This window comes from Stegodyphus dumicola, chromosome 4, assembly GCF_044657685.1.
Source record: "Stegodyphus dumicola isolate Sdum_Otavi_A_Nest chromosome 4, ASM4465768v1".
In the NCBI taxonomy this organism is placed as follows: domain Eukaryota; kingdom Metazoa; phylum Arthropoda; class Arachnida; order Araneae; family Eresidae; genus Stegodyphus; species Stegodyphus dumicola.
The window spans coordinates 193,872,903-193,898,081 of record NC_140771.1 but is presented as its reverse complement, the minus strand read 5'-3'; the positions used below and the strand labels follow the sequence as shown (position 1 = coordinate 193,898,081).

The 25,179-nt window shown below is 31.6% G+C and overlaps 1 protein-coding gene across 5 annotated transcripts in view; it reads right to left on the bottom strand.

Moving 5' to 3' along the window:
- Nucleotides 1–25,179, bottom strand: part of nwk (FCH and double SH3 domains nervous wreck) — a 152,620-nt gene that overhangs the window by 71,685 nt on the left and 55,756 nt on the right. For all 5 annotated transcript variants that reach the window (XM_085815891.1, XM_085815893.1, XM_085815892.1 and 2 more), the window contains 5 exons: nucleotides 20,415–20,561; nucleotides 16,046–16,138; nucleotides 7,225–7,276; nucleotides 7,011–7,129; nucleotides 3,896–4,198 (listed from right to left, as the gene is read on the bottom strand). In XM_085815891.1, coding sequence (XP_085672017.1) covers nucleotides 3,896–4,198; nucleotides 7,011–7,129; nucleotides 7,225–7,276; nucleotides 16,046–16,138; nucleotides 20,415–20,561 — 714 coding nt within the window. The remainder of the gene's footprint in view (nucleotides 1–3,895; nucleotides 4,199–7,010; nucleotides 7,130–7,224; nucleotides 7,277–16,045; nucleotides 16,139–20,414; nucleotides 20,562–25,179) is intronic.

Below are 25,179 nucleotides of genomic sequence, written 5' to 3'. Positions count from 1 at the left end.
TCATTTGACGATCGTAGTCTTTGATTACACCCCCTCTCAAAATAATACACATCCGTACGAATGTCGTCTGGCCTTGGAACAGGTTTACGAAGCCAAGTACTTGTCTCAATGTAGATTGAGTGTCAGTGCCAATTATAGAAGAAGGTACATTGGTATCGGTTCTTTCCTCTATTTCAGGAAAATAGCCAACTGGAGTATCAGTAGATTGGAACTCTACCCTTTCTTCAGATTCCAAATCAGGAAGGGTGCCCAGTACAGCTCCACTGCCACTTTTCTGCATTCCAATTGACTCTTTAAAAGTAGCATTTAGGGTTTCTACTACCTTTTGCTCATTTTCCAACCAAATCTTGTACCCTTTTGTTCGTACACTGTACCCAATCAATCGGCCCTTCGTTGCCTTTGGATCAAGTTTAGAATTTCTTTTAGCCTTTGGAATTCCCACATGGGCAATCGTTACAAATGCCTTAAGATGACGTACTGATGGTTTCCGCTTAGTGTATAATTCGAATGGGGTTCTATCTTGGCCCTTATGACAAATTCTATTAAATGAATATGCAAAATACATTACTGCATCTGACCAAAATTCGGAACTCATTCCACTATCATGTAAGATTGCCCGTACATTGTTGAGAGCTGTCTGATTAAATCTCTCACAAACTCCATTCTGTTCTGGAGTGTATACATCTGTAAATTTATGCTTTACACCATTTTTATTACAATATGACCTGAATTGATCATTATCATATTCTCGCCCATTGTCAGTCCTAAAGTATCTTAACCTAAGGTTCAAGTATCTTTCCGCACGTGCTATATGCCTTTCAAATACTTCAAACACCTGACTTTTCTCCACAATGGGGTACACTACCACGTAACGAGAATATTCGTCAATAAAGGAAATGAAATAACGTTCATCATTCCTACCTGGAATGTTAATAGGTCCCCATACATCAGAAAAAACCCTTTCAAGCGGTCTCTTTACTTGAATACCTTCTATGGGTCTATAGGAGATTCGTCTTTGCTTATTGATTTGGCAATGTTCACAAAACAAATTAGGTGAGTGCTTTAACACAGGAAGACCTCGAACTGAATGTCTCTTACTAGTCCTGACAATAGCACCATAATTTATATGACCAAACCAACCATGCCATAATTCACTATTGTTATGCTGAACTGTGGATGCCTCAAATTTTACAGATTTGCCCCCCTTTTTGACTATTTTTGGGAATACATGATAGTTACTTCCTATCAACTTAGCCTTGTACAAAGTTGAATTTTCATTATCAGTAACTTTAATTTACCCATTTTTACCATAAAATCTTGCTCCATTGATATCTACTCTAGGTCCAGATATTAAATTTGGTCTCAGTCCAGGTGAGTATAACACATCTTTAAGCAAAATAACCGTATCCCCAAATTTCATTTTAACAGTACCCTTCCCATGAATTGGAAAAGTTACTCCATCAATAGCTACTAGCATATTCTCATTTTTCACAGGAGAAAAAGTATCAAACAATTCACGATTTTTACAAAAATGATGAGATGCAGCCGTATCAAATATCCAACTATCATCATTTTCCTCCAAATTGTTAACATTAGCTTGAGCTATAAAATGGGACTGAGCATGGGAATTATTTTTACCTTTACTCAACTTGGGTTTATTTTTACACTTAGAAGATGTTTTATTATTACTAGATACAGCTGAGGAAACAGAAGAAGCAGGTGAGGGTGATCTGGAAAAATTACCTCTCATTCTACAGTATTTTTGAATATGACCTGGACGGCCACATTTATAATACTTGAGCCCTTTAATCTGCTTAAATTTGGGTTTAGAGTGAGTACTTTGAACTTCTATAGTCTTAATGGAGTTTTCCCTATCTATCTCTCTTGAGTTAAGACGTGTTTCCTCTGCTAGTATTTCAAGTTCAACATTTTCAAATATGAACTTTTCATCTGGCCACCTCAAAACATTCTGAACTACTTAATCAAATTTATCTGGAAGTAACCTAAGAAACTGGAAACATATATATACGTCTCTTACAGCCTGATTAATATCAGCTAACTGTTCAGTTATGCGTTTTAATCTAGAAGAAAAGAAACCAATACTTTCATTTGGCTTAATTTTACAATTTAAGAACTCTGAAAACAGGGACATATGTCTTGACCGATAATCTGGCTGGAAGTATTTGGCAAGCGTATTCCATGAAAGTACCGGGTCATCAATTTCACATATCAAGTTTCTATATTCAGGGCTAACATTCATATAAATTAAAGATAATGCCAATCGACTTCTATTTTGATAGTCGGCTATAATTTATTTTGTAATACCCTTAACATCATTTAAATCAGGACATTTTTCAATACCCTTGACCAAAAGCCATGCATTTTTTTTCATTTAAAACAAATTTCATATCTTTGGACCATGTAAAGTAATTACATGCCTCAAGTTTAGCAATATTATGCATGACATTAACAGTAGCCATATTTGAATTTTAACAAAAACTGCCCCCCCACTATCTCTTAAGTCCTAAATTAACTTTAAACTTCAAAAGCCTGCACTAAAAATAACTCAGGGGCTGGGCCCATAACCAAAATGATGATAAAGCAAAGTTTAAAGTTTAAAGAAATTAAACATTTAGCAGTAGTAGCAATAAAAGCTCCCTGAGATATCGTGTTGTGCAGACATTGAAGACAATAAAAGATTTTGAACTTAACCAATTTATTAACAATAAAATAAAAAATAAAAACACAGAAAATAAATTTCAACAATATCAGAGTCTTAGGAAAAATATAATATAATCATCATTCATCAAATAATATTTATACCTGGTCTCCAAAACACTGGCATTCAATACAAACAAAAATGTCCTAAACATTAATTATGCGGCCTAAAAATGAAGTTGGCTACACATTCAAAATGTCCATGATCAATGGTCGAGAAAAACACCTGAAATTTAAATCAAGTTCTTGAAAACACTTAAAACCGGCCTAACTCCGTTTGCACAAGGAATCGCCGCTCACGTGTTTTAAATGCCGCCTTCATTGAAGAACATGGATGCCGCCCACAGCAGTCACTCATATGGTAGCCTCTGGAACCAAGGAACTTTATTCTGGAACAACCACCTTATGGATATGAACCAAGGAACTCATTCCGCAACAACCATCCCGCGGACAGGCACCAAGGAACTTTATTCAGGAACAGCCATCCCGCAAATCGGAACCAAGGTACTTTATTCACCAGACTACATGCATCCTTCTGAAGGGGCTGGAAACCGCTCACTCAAGTGCCAGGAAAGCAGGAACTAGAAGGGGTTGAGCCAGAGCGACGCAAGATACTTATAGCAGAAGTAGGAATGACGTCATCTCACGGCAACTAATCAGCTATCGGCACGAATCGGCTTTTCAGATGACGTAACATCACGTTTCGTTTTTGCATCTCAATTAGGTTGAAACAGTCCATTCTCAATGCAAACAGTTGCAGCAAGAAAAAGAAGTAGAAGTAACTACTATATTACATTAAAATAAGAACTAAACTAAATAAACATTTCAAGGAGGAGAGATGAAGCAGTAAAAGGTTTACAATAAGCTATATTTTCCAACACCAAGCCATAAAATGTTCAGCGCAGGACCTGGATAAACCTGAAGTATTTATTTATTCAGGAATCGTATAAATCATAAGCATGCACGGGAAATAGATGTAAATATACAGAGTGTTCACACATTTTTGTAATGATTTTGATTTTCTCCCTGAATATAAATATTAATTTAAAAATACAAATGTGACTAACATCAAATTGGAATAAGGTTTACACACACACACGTTCTGAAGTGAAAAAAAATTGAAAGAATTTGCAAAAGGGCAATTTTTTAATGTTTGTCCAACATTTTAAACAATTACCTCATAAGAAAACACAGCTACACATCGCTGACCAGCAGCAACGGCCGTAGGTACTTCTCCATTTACCAGAGTTTCTTGAGACTCAACAGGCTTGGTTTCGACAGGTTCTGGTTCCTCAATTTCCTCTGTTTCAGCAGCAGCATCCCATGCCTCTTGAACCGCAGCAACGACATCAACTGCTGAAGTCAAATCTGGTACATATGGAGATTCTTGTCCAGCATCTATAGATACATTTTGCTGTTCTTGAGCAGAATCACTATCATAAAATGCAGCATCACTTGCCTCAATGCTTCCTTCAAATGTCTAAAATGAACATTGTGATTTACTTAACAGTATAGTATCAATAGTTAATAAAATATTAAGGGCAGCTAAGTGGCCGGATAAAATAATCAGTGAAAACAAATTAATTTATCTATAGGAATTTAGCTTTAGATTTAACACAAGTTATCTTCAAAGCTCTTGCTACATTAGAGAAATAGCTGTAACATAAGAGAGATAGCCATAAGTTTGGAGGTATACAGTTCCAAACCCAGTAGGAACTCAAACATGTTAATGTGTATGCTTACCGGTAAGTGACACTCATCTCCTGCAAAACAACATTCAAGTCATCGACATTCAGGAATTTGTCACCACTTGAATCACAAAAATGATATTTTGTACTGCTGCTTTATTGATTTTTTTAACTAAAGGAACTTATTATTTTATAAATTCTTTTGACAGTAATAAGCAGTTACTTATATCAACAAGTTCAAATACTTAATCACAATATAAAAATTACTGAAATCAGGAAAAAAAATCAAAATCTATTTTAAATGACTGATGATTCAATTGGTATTTTATCAGACTTCTATGGAAAAACAAATCACTACAAATTAGCAAACCTTATGATAGAAAAATCCCCAAATTCTCATCACTGTTGTTTTGAAGGCTTGAATAAAATGCAAATACTACTTAAAGATTTGAATGTCACTGATGTTTTGAATGTAATAAATCTTAATAAAATCTAATGCTCTTTCAAAGATTCGAATGAAACAAAGTTCAGATAGCAGTCTAAATACAACTTAATGTTTCAGAAGAATATATATATTTCATAATTACAAACCAATTTTTTTAAAAACAAAATATAAACATGTCTAGTATTTTCGCATATTAAGTTGCTGAAAAATTATCAGTAAAGACATGGAGTAAGAAATTCAGAACTAACTTTTTGCAAAGACCAAAAATTGAAATTCATAATTAATAAATTTCAAATAATCCTGTAAATGCAATAAAGAATTTTAAAATGTTAAAAACCAAACTTTTCAAACAAGCAATGCCCTAATTCAACAAATTTTATATATATGTGTAATGATTCGATGGTGCAGATGACCTGTTGATTCTCAAACTGCACACTTACACTGACAGAGCTGTATAGATGGAAATGATGGACTTGCAGACAGACATGGCCAAATTCAATACAATTTTATTATTGGATAAAGCAATTCTGGAGACTCAATGTTTGCTTCACACATGTTCATGTGAGAAATAAGACACCCGCTCAAAGTTTTGTATATAGAGCTACATTTTGGAACAACAGAAGAACGTGAATAAGTGAAGAGACGTGAGTTATTAAAGACAAAGCAAATGGCAAAAGAGAGTGTGTAGATGGATTACAATGACATTTTTAGCATAATTTTTTGCTTATCTGATTGGCTAAGAAATATGCAATGCAAAAGTTAAAATGACATAGCATGGAATTAGGTTTCAGGCATAACACAGTTTCAAAACAGCTATTCCTATTTTTAGAAAAGAGAGGGGAAGTGCACAAATTAAAATGAGGAATTAAGGAACTATTGCTAATTTAAAGTATAATACAGGTATATAACTTTTATCTTACACACACATATATATAATTCTTTAAACTAAGTTTTCTGTTAACATAAAAAATTTTACAACTTGTAAAAAATGCTTTTATCTTTTAAAAATAATTAAAGTTATATTGATCATACAGCGAATAATTTTATACCTATATACAATATATATCTCCTTTCATAACTACAACAATCAGATTAGTGACATCTCATATAAATTTATTTCTATAACTATAGTTCATGATTTGTTTTGAAAGCATTAAAGAGTATACTAATGTTAACTGTTGAAAAATTATCATTTCTCCATTTATATGTCTTAAGGATACCATTCTTGCAAGATAATATTATTTAACTCTAAATTCCAGAGCTTGATTTCATAATCAATCTCTTATGCTGTTTTTCTTAAAATGCATATTTGGGTTGGACATAATTATTTTTTCTAAATTTTCAATTTATGCTAAGTAAACTGGAAAATTTTCTCTTCTCAAAATTAACAAATTACAATGCTATCTATTATTAAATTTTAAATCCTTTAAAAAAATTCACAATTTGAATAATAAATTTCTTGGCTTCATGAACTAGTACTTAAATCATAATATATATCTAGCATATTATGTCCTGAGCTTCATGTAACTAAAGATTATAAAAGACATAATTTTAACGCTAAAAAACATGAATACAGAATCTTTAAGATTATACGCCAATTCACGAAAAAAATATCTATCACCATTTACCACGTAAAAGAACTGCAGGCTCTATACAGCGAGCTATGAAATTGAAAGGGAAAAAAAATTATAATCAGGAGGGACATCATGACCAAATTTTTGGAAATTAATTAACATTTATTTGAAGCTTGATTCTAATTTCTAAAACTAACCACAAGTGGTATTTATAATTAAAATGCTATTAAATTGAAATCCACTACATAAATAACACATGGATTTTTACACTCTTACAATTAGCCTTCAATATTAATATAATTGATGCTCTTTAAATTTATTCTTAAAATATTTACAATCCTGTCCACTAAAAATATTGTAAAATTGTGCAAAAAGTTATATCTAAATCACATCACTATATGTATTAATTTGCATAAGACAATGCATAGGTGAACAGTGTAACTTTACTGCACAGAAATTAATCTCTTGAAATTTTCTTTTTAATTCATTTTTGACAGCATTCCACTTTTCATTTACACTTGAAAACTTTCATATACATTTTTAGCAGTTTTGCATTACATAGCTAAATAGTGAAACATTGAGTACCTCTGACTGACGACTACTTCTAGATGTCACAGTTCCAGATCTGCTGAAATTTTCTGCTGGTGAATCGGAAGCACTCACAGATTCAGTATCTGATGTCCTAACCCATTCTTCAACATTAACTAAAATGAAAAATGATTTCATGTATTTTAAATACTTTTAAGTATTTATTTTAAACAGTTATCAGTTTGGTTTTGAATCATGCTGTTTTACTAACCTCCAGCTTCTTTCATTGCTTCCAAACGGGCTTCAGCTTTTTTCTTACTAGTCTTGATTAAAATAAAAGTTTTCAGTTATAAAAAGTTTTGATTATTTATACAAAATATGTTGAATATTAACAAAAAACAAATCATATTACAGAGATGACAGAATGAATTACTAAATTATACTATGTAAAGTATGTTATATTTAAAAAATTAAAGTAATCTTGGATCCGGAAGGCAGGAACAAATAACACAAGGGTAAAAATTAGTCTTTTTTTTATTTATTTAAAATAAAATTTAATTTAGCAGAATCCAGAAAGCAAAGCACACCAAATCCCTACTTGTAACACCATGTCCAATTATCACCATCCATTATGTACTTCAATATCCTATTTTCAAAAGATACATATACCAAGCTGGTGGTTTTAGGATTTGCAAAGGCTATCTTAGATTCAACTAGTATCAATTCTGGCATTTTCATTTTCAGTAATCTTCTCGAAATCAAATGACAAATATTTAAATCAACTACTATTCTCATGATGATCAATTTTATAATCATTCCTCTGCTCATTATTATTTTTCTAATTTTTCATTATTTTAATTTAATAATTATATACCACTTTTCACATTATTTCTTTTGAGAATTTTTCAGTAACTTAAAAAGAGCTTTTAATTAATAAGCTATAAAGGCTCCTAAATGAATGTGCGCAAAATTCATAACATACTAATAATACCATAACATAAATCATAGGTGTCTTATTTATTAATAACAACTAGTAGTTACAAATTTATCAGTTATCTGAATATGATAGCTAAATGATGGACACACTGCACCATATATTCTTCCAAGCAGTGTTGGAAACTATCTGTTATTTATTATAGTATATCATGAGGGATATCACAATGGCAGCTCTAATTCTTAAGTATCAATTTTGTGGCCACATGTTTGGAAAACTTTTTGCTTGAGCTACTCTCACATTAAAAAAAAAAAAAAAAAAAAAAAAAAAAGAAGAAGAAGAAGAAGAAGAGCACTTGCTAAATTGGGAGATCAAGATTGCCAGGAAATGTTCCATAAAAAGAAATTAATCTGTAGAGAATTATCTGTCACTCACACAGGTACATAAATCCATGCATATTCTGGCTTTCTCCACAATCACCCTATTTTTTTCCTAGACATACAAAAAAAAAAAAAAAAAAAAAAAAAAAAAAACCATGCAGGCTGATTATGCGTATAGATTATTCCCATTCAGCATCTGTAATCTAGGAAGAAAGAAATTTTTACAGTGTTCTCTACATTCATAGGTGACTATTAACAACCACATCCTCATCATTAGTGCAGTGGGACCATTATTTGATACAACTCATATTCAAATACTGAATGATAAATGCCATTCCTGTACCTGCTATTTAACATAAAAAATCTGATGTGTGCACCACATGACTTCCTTGTACGGAATATTAAATTATACCCATTTTTTCTTGTATTTCATTTAAACTTATTGGATTGAATTAAATCTACTTCGTCGATAGTAACTGCATTAGAATAAATGCACTCTTTAAAATTCACTATATTTGTTTACCATAGCGACACTCTGGCACTAGGTTCACGTAACAGCGTATTATTTCATCCATATTATAACTCAGAAGGCACAAAATTTATATTGTTGCATTTTACTTTCTTCTGATACCAGTTATTACGTTATTTTCTTCCTTCACGTTCGTATGGGGTTCGTGAGGATTTGGAGTGAATAATGATGACACTTGATGAAGTATTGAAACAAAATTTATTTAGCCAGTATTGTCAGGACAGCTTCAAAACACGTTTACAGTCGTCGAAGATCTACTATACACTCGCTGGAACAATCAGCGACACAGCCTTCAGGTTATCAAGCTATCACGGTGAAGACAGCTTCACTGCAAAGCACCAGAGTACAGCTCCCGACTATGCTCGTTTTGTTCTCGGAACTCTACGTACTCTCGAGACTCTCCATGCTACAACTCGTGACACACAGAGTATGGCTCCTGACTCTTCGGTTCAGTCGTTCCCGGAGCTCAACACGCTCTCTCGACGATGCACACTAACCGCGATACACTACGAGATTCTTTCGGTGCACTCGACGACCCACTCGGCACTCGCTGCCCGGCTGTCAACTCGATCGACTCCACAGGGATTCACTCGCTAGATGAGACACCAACTCGATACTATCTCGCACTCTATTCGAGGCACACACTCTCGCCCTCTCGATGAGGTAAACTCTGAGACACTGACTGCGGAGCAGCAGGGTTTATATAGCTTTTGGCTTGTGTTCGAGAATATTCTGGGCTAAAACGGTAAGAATTCGTTCCAAAAAGTTCTCCATCCGTCCATGGTATATCACCAATTTTGTCACCAAATCTCGCCAAATGGACGATTTCTCGCCAAATGTGGCAACCCTGCCTTCCCTTGTCATTTTATGGTAACCCTAAAACTGCTTAGCGGAGAAGCCATCTCACTGCGCCTGAACATTTCGTAACAATCTCATTTGACGAATTATCTAATCGTCGCCACATGTTCTATTCAAATAATTAAATATAAAATGATGTACAAAAGAAATTAAGCAAACAAAACAAAAAAGAAACAGTTTTTCAGAGACGATTCAGTATTTCTCGTTCAGTTATTTCAGTTTCCACTTCGCGACAAAGCAAAAATACATTAAAACTCAAGATGTCTGTATTGAAAATTATTAAGTAAATCTTAAACACTTTTCCTCGAATAAATTCCAGAATGGATTAAGCATGATTTAATTCGCAATAATAAAAGAAGGTGTTATCTTTGTTATTGTGAAGCTTACTTTCTGTAGATTGGCAACAAATCTACTATTCTGCTGTTTCAAATGTAAACTAGCAATGGCTGCCAAGGAAAAAATTATTAGGCTTAGAGGCACTTAACCACCTTTAAATTGTTTATAATTCTAAAAATATTGCAGACAGATTTACTAAAGGCATAAAAACCTTAACTGTAAGATAAGAACATTATTCAATCATTTTTAAAGCAAAAAATACACAATTTACAAACATATAAGAGTAAAGAAACTGAGATCACTGAGGCAAATAACAGAGTGGAGATATATATACATATATTTATATTCTTTTGCTGCGGCCGATTGCAACAAAAAGATGAGATGCACATCTACATGTTATAGCAGTCCTATATACAAAATTTTAACATTCTGAGGCTACTCGTTTTTGAGTTATGCGAGATACATACGTATGCGCAGACACCACAAAAAATTCTCTTCAGAATTCATTTTAAATTAGTTTTACAATCTTTTTTTTTGGGGGGGGGGGAGGAAGAGTCCTGTATCCTGTACTTACGTACAGATGTCATGCACAAACATCATTAAATTGCATTCGATAACAGTGAAAATGGATATTTGCATTGAAATATGATACCTGAAACTTTTCTCAATTACAATACTTCCTTTTTACTTCGTACAAGGAAGTAAAAATAATAAATAAAAATAAAAAGCAACTGTATGTTTAGGCATGGTTTAATAAATATACTATCAATTTGGCCACTTTCTATAAAATTTGAATGATAAGTGACATAAGTAATTTATTAAGAATGCACAGAAAACTATACATGAAACTGCCTAGAGTAGTAAAAAAAAAGCATAGCTTTCCCAATTATTATTATTATTTTTTTTTTTTAAAAAAAGGAAGGGATTTTTCTTATTTTTAAGATTTAATATAAATGCTATTCTTAAAGGATGTTGAATAATAACTGAACAAAAACATTTACTTACTACTATTACTTTTTTACTAAAGTAATAGTACTACTATTACTTTTTTACTTAGATTAAAGGAAAACAAATAATTATATATCAAACTACCTTTTAAATTTTTAGCTTCCTACATATGCATAATATTCATTTACCTCACTTTAATAAATTTTAATGATCAGTAAAATTAAAGATATAATGGATAAATACATCAAATTCTCCTCTGAAATTTCAATGAAACATTACTGCCTGATTAGCATACTGACTGAGTAACAAAATTTCATGAGATATTGACTGACACATGTGTGTGCATGTCTAGTGAGTCATAAGATACTGTAATGAAATGACCAAGTAAGGACATTTAAGATAAGATTAATGACTGCTATTAAGAAAAAACACTATTAAAAAAAACACTGTGTACATTTTTGGTCTGTTTTTAATTATACTGCACACTACTTTTTTTTTTTTTAATATCATTAAATGTTCTTTTATTCACTCAATTCTGCTTCTTATATGATAATTATATCTCAAATTCCCATATAACACAAAGATTTGGCCTGGATAAATCCTTGAAATGCTAATACAGGGACTGTATACATGATTATTAATGATTATGAACTGTTGAAATGTGTGTGAATAGTGTAATAATGTAATTTTAATAGTGCAACTGTTAAAATTGTTATCAACTCTATAGTTAAAGATACAAAAATCAGATTAGAACTTCCCTGTAATTTTTTAAAGTAAATATGGTACTGTGTTCTTTCTTATAATTTTAAGTAAATTTGCTACTTCATTTCTATATAGAGTATCTAACGTTTTGTCAAATGTTTTTAATATTCAGTGAAGTTAAAGATCACTTTAGACAAAATTTATTAAAGTGTTGCATAAATCAACAATTAATACAAACTGAAATCTGAGAAACTGATAGAAATTACTAGAACTTAAAAGATTTGAGACAAAACAGAAAAGTACAAGACATGGTGATTAATATAGTACAGTGAATTAATTGATTGAGACATATATTAGACTGTTTTGAGTTTTAATTTACCACTTCAACAAAATCTTTTGAATTGGATTAACTATCATTAATCCAATTTAAAATTTTTCTGTAGATTCACAAAACTATTCCACACAGTCATTTTCATCAGCTCAGCAATAGAAAATTGATCTTTATAAGTCACTTAAATATATCCATCCCTCATCAGATGTTATCATAAATTTTTACTTGTCGACAGCATGGTGTTTTTCATATAATTTTCTACATTTTCCCCCTTCCTTAGGGAAAAGCAGATAAACTTTACATTTAATCATCTTTTTTAACTTTAAATACTTGTGAATGATTTTACTTTTATAGCTAAAAGACATTCCTAGTTCTAATGCCATGGCTCTTTGAATCAATGGATATTCTTTCAGGATCAGAGATTTCACTTGTTTGGACTATTTTAGGATACTGGTTTTGTGACAATTTTTTTTTTTTTTTTTTTTCATTTTTACTTTTAGCTAGACATTTTTTTCACTTTAAAATGTAATATACTTAAAAGTAACTTTATCTGAAATGAAATAACCTTGATTTTTATACTGCTTTAATTTGCTAATACACATATTTTTCCTCAGAAAGTACACTGATGTAAACTTCAAGCCATCTATTAATTTTTCGAACCATTTCCAAATAAATATCTTTTTCTTCATTCCAATCAAAACTAAACAGTAGCAGATGATTAATTTGAAAAACCAACTCTTTATCTCAAAATGCTAAAGAGAAAATTTGAACAGAAAAATTGTTTCCGTAACATGCGAATGACCCTCTGTACTTTTAAGTTATTCATAAAAAAAGTAATTTATACTATAAAAGAAATCCGTACTCCAATCTCGAACTTGAAATCAAAATCAGTAAAAATGTTTTTAAAAGTTTTTGCAAGGACAGCATAATTACAAAAAAAAAAAAAGGGGGGGAAATGAACATTGCTTGAGAGAGAATTGAAAGAATACCAATGCTTGCAAATTGATGCTATGCATGTTGTTATTCAAATGAAATGATAATTATAATACCTGAACATGGGAGGGGAAATGACATTGTCTTTCAGAAAGTGAGCAATATAAGAGTGGGAAAAAATATACTTCAAGATTTCCACTTTTCATCCTGTGAGCTGCTCATACACTTAAATTTGTTTTTGTACTAAATGATTCAATAACAGTCACTATCACACTTTGTTTCAGCAAAGCTTTATGCAATTCTTTCGAAGACTATTTAATTTAGCACTGCAAAAGCCATTACATATTCAATAAGAAAATAAAACTGTAGCAGTTATATTCCCCATGATATGAATTAAGAGAAATTTATGCTTATTGCATGAAATTAACGTTATGATGATTTCAATCAAAAAGAACATGTTTATGAGCAAATGTTTGAATTTAAAAAACAATGTGCTTACTTTGATAATTTGCTAACGTACTCTTTTCCTATTAAATATTATTAGCAAACTACTAAATCATAAAGTATGAATATTAAACTTGTTTTACAATCTACTAAAATATTAAAACACTTTATTGAAATAGAGAATAGACTTAAACTGCAGGAATGTGTTTGAAAAAAACATGTAAGTAATGAAGTTATAGATCAGGTATGCGAAAATGGTGCCTCTTTGGCCCCTTAAGTGGGGCTCACAATATTAGAAGTGGTACTTTTATTTTTTTTTAATATAATTATAATTTGAAACAGACTGCACTTTTTAATAATGATTAATTTCATTTTTTAAATTACATTATGGACATAATAATTTTAAACAATTTTGCAAAGTATCATGTACTAATTAACAAAATAAGAAATAAAAGGCAAATAATTTCATTCCTGTATTTTCTAATATCATAATGCTGATGGTTTAAGAAAAGAATGGCTATCTTGACAATAGAAAATGGGCTGTGAACATGCAGAAAGACAAATGGGAACATGTTCCACTGATAATGTACTTCAACTCCTAACTAAATGCAAGATGAATAGTTATATAGTACCTGTCGCTTGTTAATATCACTTTTCTTCCAAGCTTATTAAAGACAGCAATTTGCATTCTTAACAAACAGCAATTTGCATTCTGTAATATCAGTTTTGAACTTATATAGTACATAACACTCATAGAATAAAGCTTATACAGTAATAACTAACAAATAATCCCATAATTAATCCTAAAAAATAATTAAAAATTAAAGTATTTACCCAAATCTCTAATCTCAAATCTGAAATTTATTTTTCAATTTTTTTAAATAAAAGTATTTTAATAATAAGTATACAACTGAAGTTTAAAATTTTTCAAAACAATCTGTGTTTCATACTCTTCATCAGCAGTTCTTCAATTTTATTCTCAATTTTATAAAACTGCTGGTAGTTTTTTTATTCAGTACTTTTCAACATTCAAGAGCTTTCTTAAATATTATCTACAGCTTGCAATTTCTCAAGAAGAAAGTGACCCCCTGCATATATGCATGAACTCTAGCAGAGATAATGCATATTCTCCTTTATTTCCACAAGATTCAATTCTGTTTATCATTTTCTGAAAATCTTTTCTGTAATAACATTTGAAAGTTTTAGTACAGAGAACTTAAAAGTACAGAGGGTCATTCGCATGTTACGGAAACAATTTTTCTGTTCAAATTTTCTCTTTAGCATTTTGAGATAAAGAGTTGGTTTTTCAAATTAATCATCTGCTACTGTTTAGTTTTGATTGGAATGAAGAAAAAGAGATTTATTTGGAAATGGTTCGAAAAATTAATAGATGGCTAACGGTTGAATATCAGGAGTTATATTTTCAAGAAGAGACACTAATATATCTAACTAGTAAAGTTATTTTTTCTTTTCCAATTCACTGCCACATTTCAAAAGAAAATCAGTAAAAATATTACTTATCATCCATGATTGTGCACTCTCTTAATATTCTGTATCACTATCCAGTAATGCCTGTACTATAAATTTCATATGGCTTGCATTCATTTAGCAGCCAGGTAAAGCATTATTTATCTAGTTTTCAGCCACATGATGATCTGCTTTTTTCTTTCTCACTATGTAGTTTCGGATGAATAATGTTTCTTCTCTGTTTCCAACTTGTCAACCATCCCTGAATTGATATAAAATTTGCTTACTAAAATTTTAGTGCATTCGCTATGGTAGTAAAAAGAGCATTGGGGGGGGATAAATTTTTTTTTTTCATAGCTTGAAACCAATCTAGAAAAGCATTTTCAAGTTACTTCACAATTACAGGCACACCCAATGCTTCCCCCCTTCAGTTACTACTCCATTCTAACACTGTTAATGTATGATAATGTTAGGAAGCATTTTATGAACGTTTTCAAGAATTCAATATTCTACATGGTGGTGCTAAGTAACCTTTTGCAATTTTATATGGAGCTGAAGGAATAATTTTTTGCTGATTTTAGTAAATTTGTTAACATTCACCTGTATTTTTCTCAATATTTAGATCCTGCTTCAGCTACAGATATGCCACAAATTATGATAACAATACAACTGTATAACAAAAAGAAACAGTGACAAAGCAGAAATTAATCTCCCCCTATTTCTTATATACATGTTTCCAAAGACAAGAGCATTTTACGACATCTAATGGAAACTAGTTTACTGATTATACTTTTCTGCACAAATAAGCATTACTAATACAAGATCTTAATAACCCTCTTTTTTAATTTAAGAATAAGGGTAAACTTCTACCAGCATAACAGTTTCATTTAAAAAAATGGGCCCACCAGCGGCCGAGCGGTAACGTCGCAGAACACTGGTAGTTCGGTCTGATTCGAATCCCGCGAACAGGCTGGCTGCATTTCGTGGTTTTCCCCATGTGTAACATGTATACGAGGCAGTTTCCCTTAAAAAGTCATCCACGAAGGCATCCCTCCCTTAAGGCAGATAGCCCTCGAATGCTTTGCCGTAATCTAATAAATCAATCATTTAAAAAAATGCTAATTGTTGAAAATTTTCAGCTAATTACTTCAAATTCCAATTAATAATTTTTACAGCATTTCCACACATGAAATTTTTGTTGGACTTCAAAGGAAATACAAAAAAGCTAACCTGAGCTCTTCGAATAATCTGTCTCAATTCATCAATTCTAGCTTCTAATTCAGCCTGCGGACCAATCTGATCACTTTGAAGAGCATAAGGTGGCTAAATAATAATACAAAACATATATGAATTCAAATGCAAATCATATATTAATGATACAATGAGTCAAGTAATGAAATAGAACTTCGTGCCTTGATACAAAATTTCAAACTTTTGGAATATTACAGATATTAAAAATAATGCACAAGAAAAAATTCTTTAGTAGGTTTATTATCTTAAAACTTGCTTTTGTGATATATTGAAACAAGCTGTCTGATATAACCTTCCTTGCAATTTTAAATGCTGTTTTAAAAGTAGCATTTATTTTTACAAAACATGATTTTTCTTTTTTTAACTTAGAATTATATGAACACAGGCCAGAATTTTTCTCTTGATGTACAGCTGAAGTGATATATGTTTCCTCAATGATTATTTGAAAGTAGTCAGGTAAATGTAACAGAAGAAGTACTGCTAGATTTAAAAAAAAAAATTAATAGTTTGAACTATTATTCCCTATAAAAGGATATATTTTGCATAGAAACTAGGCCAAACATTTAATATCTAGCACTAAAAAATACATAGGTGGATTCAGAAAAAAGGTTACAAGGATCAACATTTGAAAAGTAATTACTGTGAAGGAAATACTTTTTTCCCATAGTGTAAACAGATGGCACTAGTTCTCTAGCAGCAGTTATGGAGATAGGTAGAGTAAGCTCACAAATGTGCCAGATTGATTGGCAAGGTGTTTAGAAAAGTGGTTTTGCTTGGAGGTGCAAGCCATGATTCATTACCCTGATCGAGTATCTGGATCTCGGCCATACCATTACTGAGCCACTCTGACAAGTTACATGAAGCCATCTGATGCAAGTGTCTTGGCATGTTGAGTGATGGTGAATGACAACACCTGACACCATACAGCTTGCCAAACTCAAACTAGGAAGTCTGAAGTCACCTCCCATATAGCCCAGATTTAGCACCCAAAGACCATTTCCTTTTTCCAAAATTGAAGAAACATTTAATTGGAACATTTAACATTATGAAGTTCTCTTCAGATAGTGATGTGAAAACAGCCAATGAGAGCTGGCTCAGTGTGCAATTTAATCTGTCTTCCACGACAGGTTAAATAAGTTGTTCTACATTTGGATGAAAACTTAAATAAAATTAGTGATTATGTGAAAAAATGATAGGCAAGTATGCCTCTTAATTTCCTTTTGTTATTATCTGTCTATTATTAATAAATAATTGATTACAAATATAGCCTTTTATTTTTTTTTTTTTTTTTTTTTCCAATCCACCCTTGTACTTGTCTTTTGATTTCTAACACACAATACCAACAAATCAAGGCAAAATAATGATTTGGGGGATTGGACAGCTAACAATTTTAATTTCTACTTAAAAACCTACAAATATCAAATTGCTGAAAACTATTACGTGTAGAGATAAAAGAAACAAGCTGTATTTTCTTGCACACCTTGTTCTACAGTACAGTTATTAATTTTAATTATAGTTTTCTTTCATTTTCTTATTTAAATTTTTAAATATTCAGCAGTTTAAGTTTATAATATTAAGGCATTATTTCTTACATTTTATATTACTGGTCATGATGACTAACAAGGCCAAAACAAAAAGTTCACCATAATGTCATCTAGATACTGCTTATAATGTTCAAACTGTGAAGCTTCTAACTGCACTTAATAAACAAAGCCTTTTACATATAAAATATGTTTCTAGATTCTATCTATTCATATTAAATGCTAAACTGAAAACATTTTTTTAAATATGAAACAAATAAGAATAAAAGCTTTATAGAAATATACATAAACTGATCAAAGATCTACAATGATACTGACCATATTATCAAGTTTATTTCTATAAATATTTTAATCTTTAAGAAATGTTATCTGAGATATTGTATTTAAAGTGCAAATATTACCAGGAAACCAAGAAAAAGTTAGTGCAGTTTTTGATAGCAATTACTTTTGGCATATCCGAGTGGTCAAATTGATTCTGATGAAACCGGATATTCACGAAAAGAAGGTAATGATGTGTTTGCTGGACGAAGGCTGGCATACTACATTATGAACATCTAAAAAATGGAAAAATCATAACAGTTGAGGCCTACTCGTCACAAATGCAAAGAGTTTCAGCTGCATTGCAAACAGTGCAAAGAGTTTCAGCACTGGTCAACAGAAGAGAAGTTCTCCTCTTGCATTGTAATGCCAGACCACATACAGAAAAAGTGACCAAAGAGGTGATCAAAACCATAGACCTGTTATATACTAGACGGAGCCTCGCCATTCAAAACCGGGTGAAAAAACGGCACAGGAATGAGCTGCATGAAATGGAACTGAACCCAGACTTTGGCGTACTATCACCATGGCTGGCGATTTTTTCCTCTCTTTTCTCTCAGTTCGAAATGCGAACTTGGAAAGATGTCATTTCACAGAAGCTGCCGTTGAATTTGCAGAAGAGGTTAAATCAATAAACACCAGCTAAAATTAATAATTTCTCTAAAATTGGACACTTTATTTTAAAATTTAACAGGATAATTTTCATGCTGCAGAATAACATTTTGTAATATGTCCATCGGCGTTTACAAAATTTAAAATAAAATAAAATAAAAACTGGAGAGAACAAACTAAATTAATAATAAGAAGAAATTAAAAATACAAAAATTTCAGTGATAGATTCAAATGAAGAACGATTCTTGACGAATTTAGTATCGTAAAATATAAATTTTATACAAGTAAAACTGTTTATTGTAATTAACTCCAAGATAACTATAAGTTCAAGGAATTTTATTTCAATCACAATGCATATATTATACTGAATATGACTAAAAAAACTTGCACTTTCCAAATAAATAACATCTAATGGCATCTAATCATAATTAGATATAACTTTCTTTATAACACAGTAAATGTATAAAAATAATTAATTAATAATAATAAATAATTGATACATTACATAGACACTAAAAAATCAGAGGCAATAAAGCTACAAGTGAAGCCCAGAAAGCATATTTGTTATATTTGGATACAAGAAAAGGGGATAAAATAAAGTCATTCATGTCCCCTCCAAAGAAAAAAACATAATTTTATGCAGTTCTTACACAGCGCTACATCATCATTACCAAATATTAAATACATACATTACTACTTCGCACATGTCCGCATAAGCAAACGCATACAAAGAATATATAAACAAACGCATTCAAAGCAAAGTCTGTTGGCGTATAAAAGATGTCGCCAAAGCAGAATACTAGACTCATTAAAATTATATCATATTACTAAAATTTTAACATTTTTTTTTTTTTTTCAGAACACAGTTATTAGAAACATACATATATATAAAGATACTTTTATTTAAATGTTATTTCAAGTATGCATATATTATATAAAATTAGAAAATCTATTTTTTATTAGAAAACGGCAAGTAGAAAGGATAAAAAAACCTCTACATTTTATAAAATTAGGTTTTAAAACATTAGAAAAAGCTCAGCTGTGAAATGTTACTCCTCCATCTTTCACGTATCTGGAATTAAATCCATATGCGGAGCACGAAAGTACCATTTTTTAAGTCCGAAACAACGCGTGTACACACAAAACACTTGCTTCTCACAAATTCTCCATAGAACTGTAATGGTAAGGAAGATTCGCAGGAAATACGATCTGGGAAATGTTCCAAATGTCATGTGGTTCATATTCCTGTTCCCCTTCAGGGTTGTCGTTTCTCTCTCTAGTACATTACAGCTCTATGATCAAAACACGGGTTGGAAAGTTCTGTCTCAGCCACCCTATTCACCAGACATTGCTCCATTGCACTCAGAGGCGTAGCTAGGGTTTTCAGCCCCCGGGGACAACTGAAGATTTTGTGCCCCTTTCTGTGTGCCAAGAATGGAAAACATTTCATTCTAAAATTTCATAACATCAATTTGGCGCCCCCTGAATGCTGTACCTGGGGACAGATGTCCCCTCTTGCCCCACCCTAGCTACGCCACTGATCGCACTGTTACCTATTTTGGGCTATGTATAACCATCTTGTGAGAATAGCAGTTCCTAAACCACAATGACATCACAAAGGCTGTATCACAATTTTTGAACTCAAGAAAAAAAAAGGGGAGTTTCCAAAAAGGGCATCTATAAGTTTGTGTCTCATTAGAAACATGTATTTGAAAACACTGATGATTATTTCAAAGAATAAAATGGGTCAAAACTTTCTTGGTTACCTGGTAACAGGAAATGATGTGCATGATGAATAAACAGAATGTAAAGAAATCAACAGTAGACTGATAAAAATAAAATTATGCTAATTACAGCAAAATAATTAAAATGAATACTTTATCTCCAATTTGAGCAAGCAGTTTCTTTAGCTCTTCTTGACTGTCTCTTATAACTCTGACTTCTTTAGCAACACAACTAACCCAACGTCTTGCTTCTTTACTTAAACACAATGCAGCATTATGCTCAATAGACAATTTGTTTATCTGAAAAATCATATTACAAAAGCATGAGAATATGAAATATCATTTAGATAATTTCTCCCATATAGCATATTGAGCCATTTGTTGGACACATACATTTATTGTAATAATATATTTCTTCAGAACTGGAAAAATAAATTATCATATAAATACATACAAGTAAAGTAAACATGAATTTTATGGTTATGTGCACTAATTTCTGAAAAATCACAAAAAGTTTTTTTTTTTTTTTTAAACTTTTTTAATGAAATAAATATAAGACAGCACAAGACACCAATGATTCAGTAACACAAATACAACATTTCAAGTATTTACCTCTGTTTAAAAGAATACTGAACATTATTTGTTATCTTATGCCTGCATACCTAGATTAATAATTTTCTTCATACAATTCTTTAATTCGTGAAATTCAATAATTTAATTGCAAATATTTTAAAAATGAGACTACTTTTAGTCTAACTGATTAAGTGTCATACAAGAGACACTACTAGCTATTTTTGAAAGGAAGTTTGCAGAAAACACTTTGGTGCTACAAACATTGATGGCTTATAGCAACATAAGTATAATAATGAATTACATAAATTATATTAAGTACATTGAAATTAACCACATGAAGTTTGCTGGTCACATTTGCCCAAGAAATTCTTTTTCTTAATATTTAGAACTTGTAACTATAAACCATGGAAAAATAAGTCAGAAAGCTCCGGCTTTGATGGTTGAACTGTTGTCATAGTGACATCAACATTATTAAACTGTCATATGTCATATGGAAATATAGTAGAAGAGGATTTTAACGAAATACCATGGTGCATCCGGGGCTGTCATGGCAACCCATGATGTTAATGCAACAGTTACTTGTATTATTTAGCCTCACCAACAGTATTCTTTTTATTTTCATCTATCATAGTGATGAGTGTAATGGATATCTGAAAATGATATATAATCAATGACACTGCTAAAAAAGAAAACAAATAAACCATATATTTCTTCAGCAGTCATTCTGTTGTAAATTTATAAAACTTTTTGGATGGGTTCTGCTTTTCTCCTCTGAAACAGCTTTTAATGTAGGAAAAAGTAATGGAAGACTATAAGCCTAAGAGAAGAAATTCCTACCTAGAAAATCTATGAAAACTGATTTGTATTCTCCCCTCGCAATGTATGAGAAAACCACAAGAACAAACAACCATGGAATTAAATCGCCTGAATCAAACTCTCAATGAACACCCAGCATTTCAGAACTCCCTTAAACACAGGTAAGCCATATAATGGCACTAAAATGGTACAAAATAAATAAGTATTTGTTCTTTGGCTAACACAAGTCTTTTAACTTTAAAACTTGTATCAGAAAATAAAATTTTAAGTATAGTCAAATCTTATGTTGTATGTAAAGGCAACTTTAAACATTTAACTACACACTGTTGTTCAGCTCAATTTTTTATCCATATATTTCAAATGCAGATTAAATAAATATTTATGCATATAGAATAACTTATTAGAATAGAAGCAAAGGAAAATTGAATTAATAAATTTTTAGTATTACAAAAAATTCCACCTCACAAATATGAATTTCTGTTCCATGCTCAATACATTTCACAAGACAAACTGATCAATTTCTACTGTTAGCTGAATACTGTTTGTTCTTGAAAATGAGAGAGACACAGGTACTTTATCACAGTGAAATGTTTGTCAGATTTCCCTTGGAAAGTACTCTGCATCAATTTAATGGATTAACTTAGATCCATCCTATCTTTTATGCTGACATAATAAACAGCAATCATGAGAAATTTTTAAATAAACTCCTCCCTGTTTCCATTATATTTCAGCATAAACAGGACAAGACATTTCTTTAAATTATTAAAACAAGACAAAACAAGACATTTCTTTAAAATTATTAAAACAATTGTGCTATGTTTTGCAAATTTCTAAAGGAAAAACTTTAAATGTACCATTTTTAAATACTTCAAACAATTTCATTATAACTTTTTAAAATGTTGAGATTTTATATATTTATGCAATATACAACAACTTGAGTAAAGATTTTTTATATCATTTTAGTTAATGATAAGATGCAAGACAAGATTTCACATGGTAACAGATAAATGCTATATATATATGTGTGTTTAGTATTTTAAGTGCATAGAAGGAATCCGACACTTTAACAGCTTGCAGTCGTCATGGCCAAGGATGGATATTTTGATGCACTGCAGCTTGCAGTCATCATGGCCATGGATGGATATTTTGATGCACTGCAGTTTGAAGTCTACGTAGTTAGATAGATGGATACAAAAATCACATACTTCCAGATGTAGCCATTTCGAATCATAATTTTGTTCTATTATAATTCACATCAGATCATTTTTGTAGACAAGGAACTTATCCAAAAGCAGCGCGAGGATGTTAGCACAGTAGAAGCTAAGGAAAGAAATGGCATAGCTGTTTTTCAAAGAGTATTTATATATAACAGATGCAGAAAGTACTGAGCTGTGATTGGTTAATTTTAGGTTGTTATGTAACATAGAAAGATCTCGAACTTGGGTGAACAGATGACTTTAGGAAAAGAGCATTAAGTCTAGAATAGTTAATTTTGAGGTTACTAATTATTTCTTAATGCAAGCATTGTATTTTGTTTTAGCTTACATATATATATATATATATAATTGAAAAAGAAAATGTAAAGCGAACTGGTAATTAGATGAAAGACCTATCTGGTCTCAAAAACTTTTGCGCATAAAAGAATAGCAGTAGGTAGGAACATTGCAGCAACCTTGCTCAAAAGTTACCAGGAGCTGTGGCTCCACGAAATGTTGTAACATAGTACTACATAAACAATAAGAAATTTGCCTGGTAAAACTGGAAAAACTGTAAAAGCGCGATAAAACTGCCAAATTTTAGTGCTGGAAGACTTGCTATTGCACGAAAAAAATTAATTAATCTGACCGTTGTGTAATGTGAAAAGTTAACTCACATGAAAAAAAAGATGGACGGAAAAAATATATATATATATATATATATTGGGTTGTTCGGAAAGTAATTTCATTTTTTTGGGGGGAACATGAAAGACAATTTTCGTATAATGAATAAATATTTTATTAAATTATATATTGGCCATTCTGGTCCAACACCTTTTGCCATCTTTCTGGCAGTAACATGATTCCCCACTCATAAAAGTTTTGGTCCTTGCTGGCAAAAAACTGATTCAGGTGGTTTTTAACATCTTCATTTGAGGTAAAGGTTTTACCATCCAAAAAATTTTGCAGGGACCGGAACAAATAATAATCGGAAGGTGCCAGATCTGGAGAATATAGTGGGTGTTGCAGTATGTCCCATTCAAACTGTAAAAGCTTTTGGTGAGTGACCAAACTTGTATGAGGTCTCGCATTATCCTGGTGGAACACTACACCCTTCCTGTTGGTTAATTCTGGCCTCTTCTGTTTAAGTGCATCATTCAATTTGTCCAGCTGATGACAATAGACTTCTGAATTAATAGTTGTATTGTCCGGTAAAAGCTCAAAAAAAAAAAAAAAAAAAGATTCCTTTGAAATCCCACCAAACGGACAGCATCACCTTTTTTTGGTGAATGTTGGCTTTTGAAACGCTTTGAGCCGGTTCATTTTTTCTGCTCCATGACCTCTTGCGTTTCACATTGTTGTATATGACCCATTTTTCGTCCCCAGTAAAAATCCGCTTCAAAAATGGATCATTTTCCTGACGTTTGAGGAGCGAATCACACACGTCAATGCGACGACACAAATTTCGCTCCGTAAGAACATGGGGCACCCACACATCGAGCTTCGAGGTTAAGCCCAGGCCTTTCAAGTGGCCATAAACAGTCGAATTCGACAAATTTAACCTCTCACCGATCTCTCGTGTGGTTATTCGCCGATTTGCATGAATTAATGCCTTTATCGCATCTTTGTCAGCTTCAACCGGCCTTCCAGACCGTGGTGCATCTTCGACATCAAAATTGCTAGATCGAAACTTTGCAAACCAGTTCTGGCACTGGCGTACTGTTAACACACCTTCTCCATACACATCCGTCAATTTTTTTCTCGCTTGGACAGCATTTTTACCTTTTCTGAAGTAAAAAAGTAAAATATGACGAAAATGCTGCTTATTGTCTCCATATTTAAAAAGGCACCAACCAAAAACTACTGCGTAGAATTAATAGAACTTTTTCACACACAAGCCTTGTAATATCAGCTCTCAAGACATATAATGGTTATGCGGCTTAAGTGTGAAGTTGGTTTCGAAACAATGTAATTAAGTCGTCTGACAGGAAAAAACGAAATTACTTTCCGAACAACCCAATATTAGGAAGTTACAAAAAACATAGATTATAAATGTCAATATATAAAATGCCTATACATAAAAAATTAAAATTAAAATTGCCAATATATAATATGCCAATACATAAAACGTAAAATCAAAATTAAAAAATATAATAAAGACACAAAAAGCATCAAAAACTAGCTACAAAAACAATAATTAAATAGCGGAAAAATGGTATATTAGCCCACTCGTACTCTCAGTTGGCTTTTCAAGGGAAAAAAAACTGTTCTTATTGTTTATGTAGTACTATGTTACAACATTTCGTGGAGCCACAGCTCCTGGTAACTTTTTA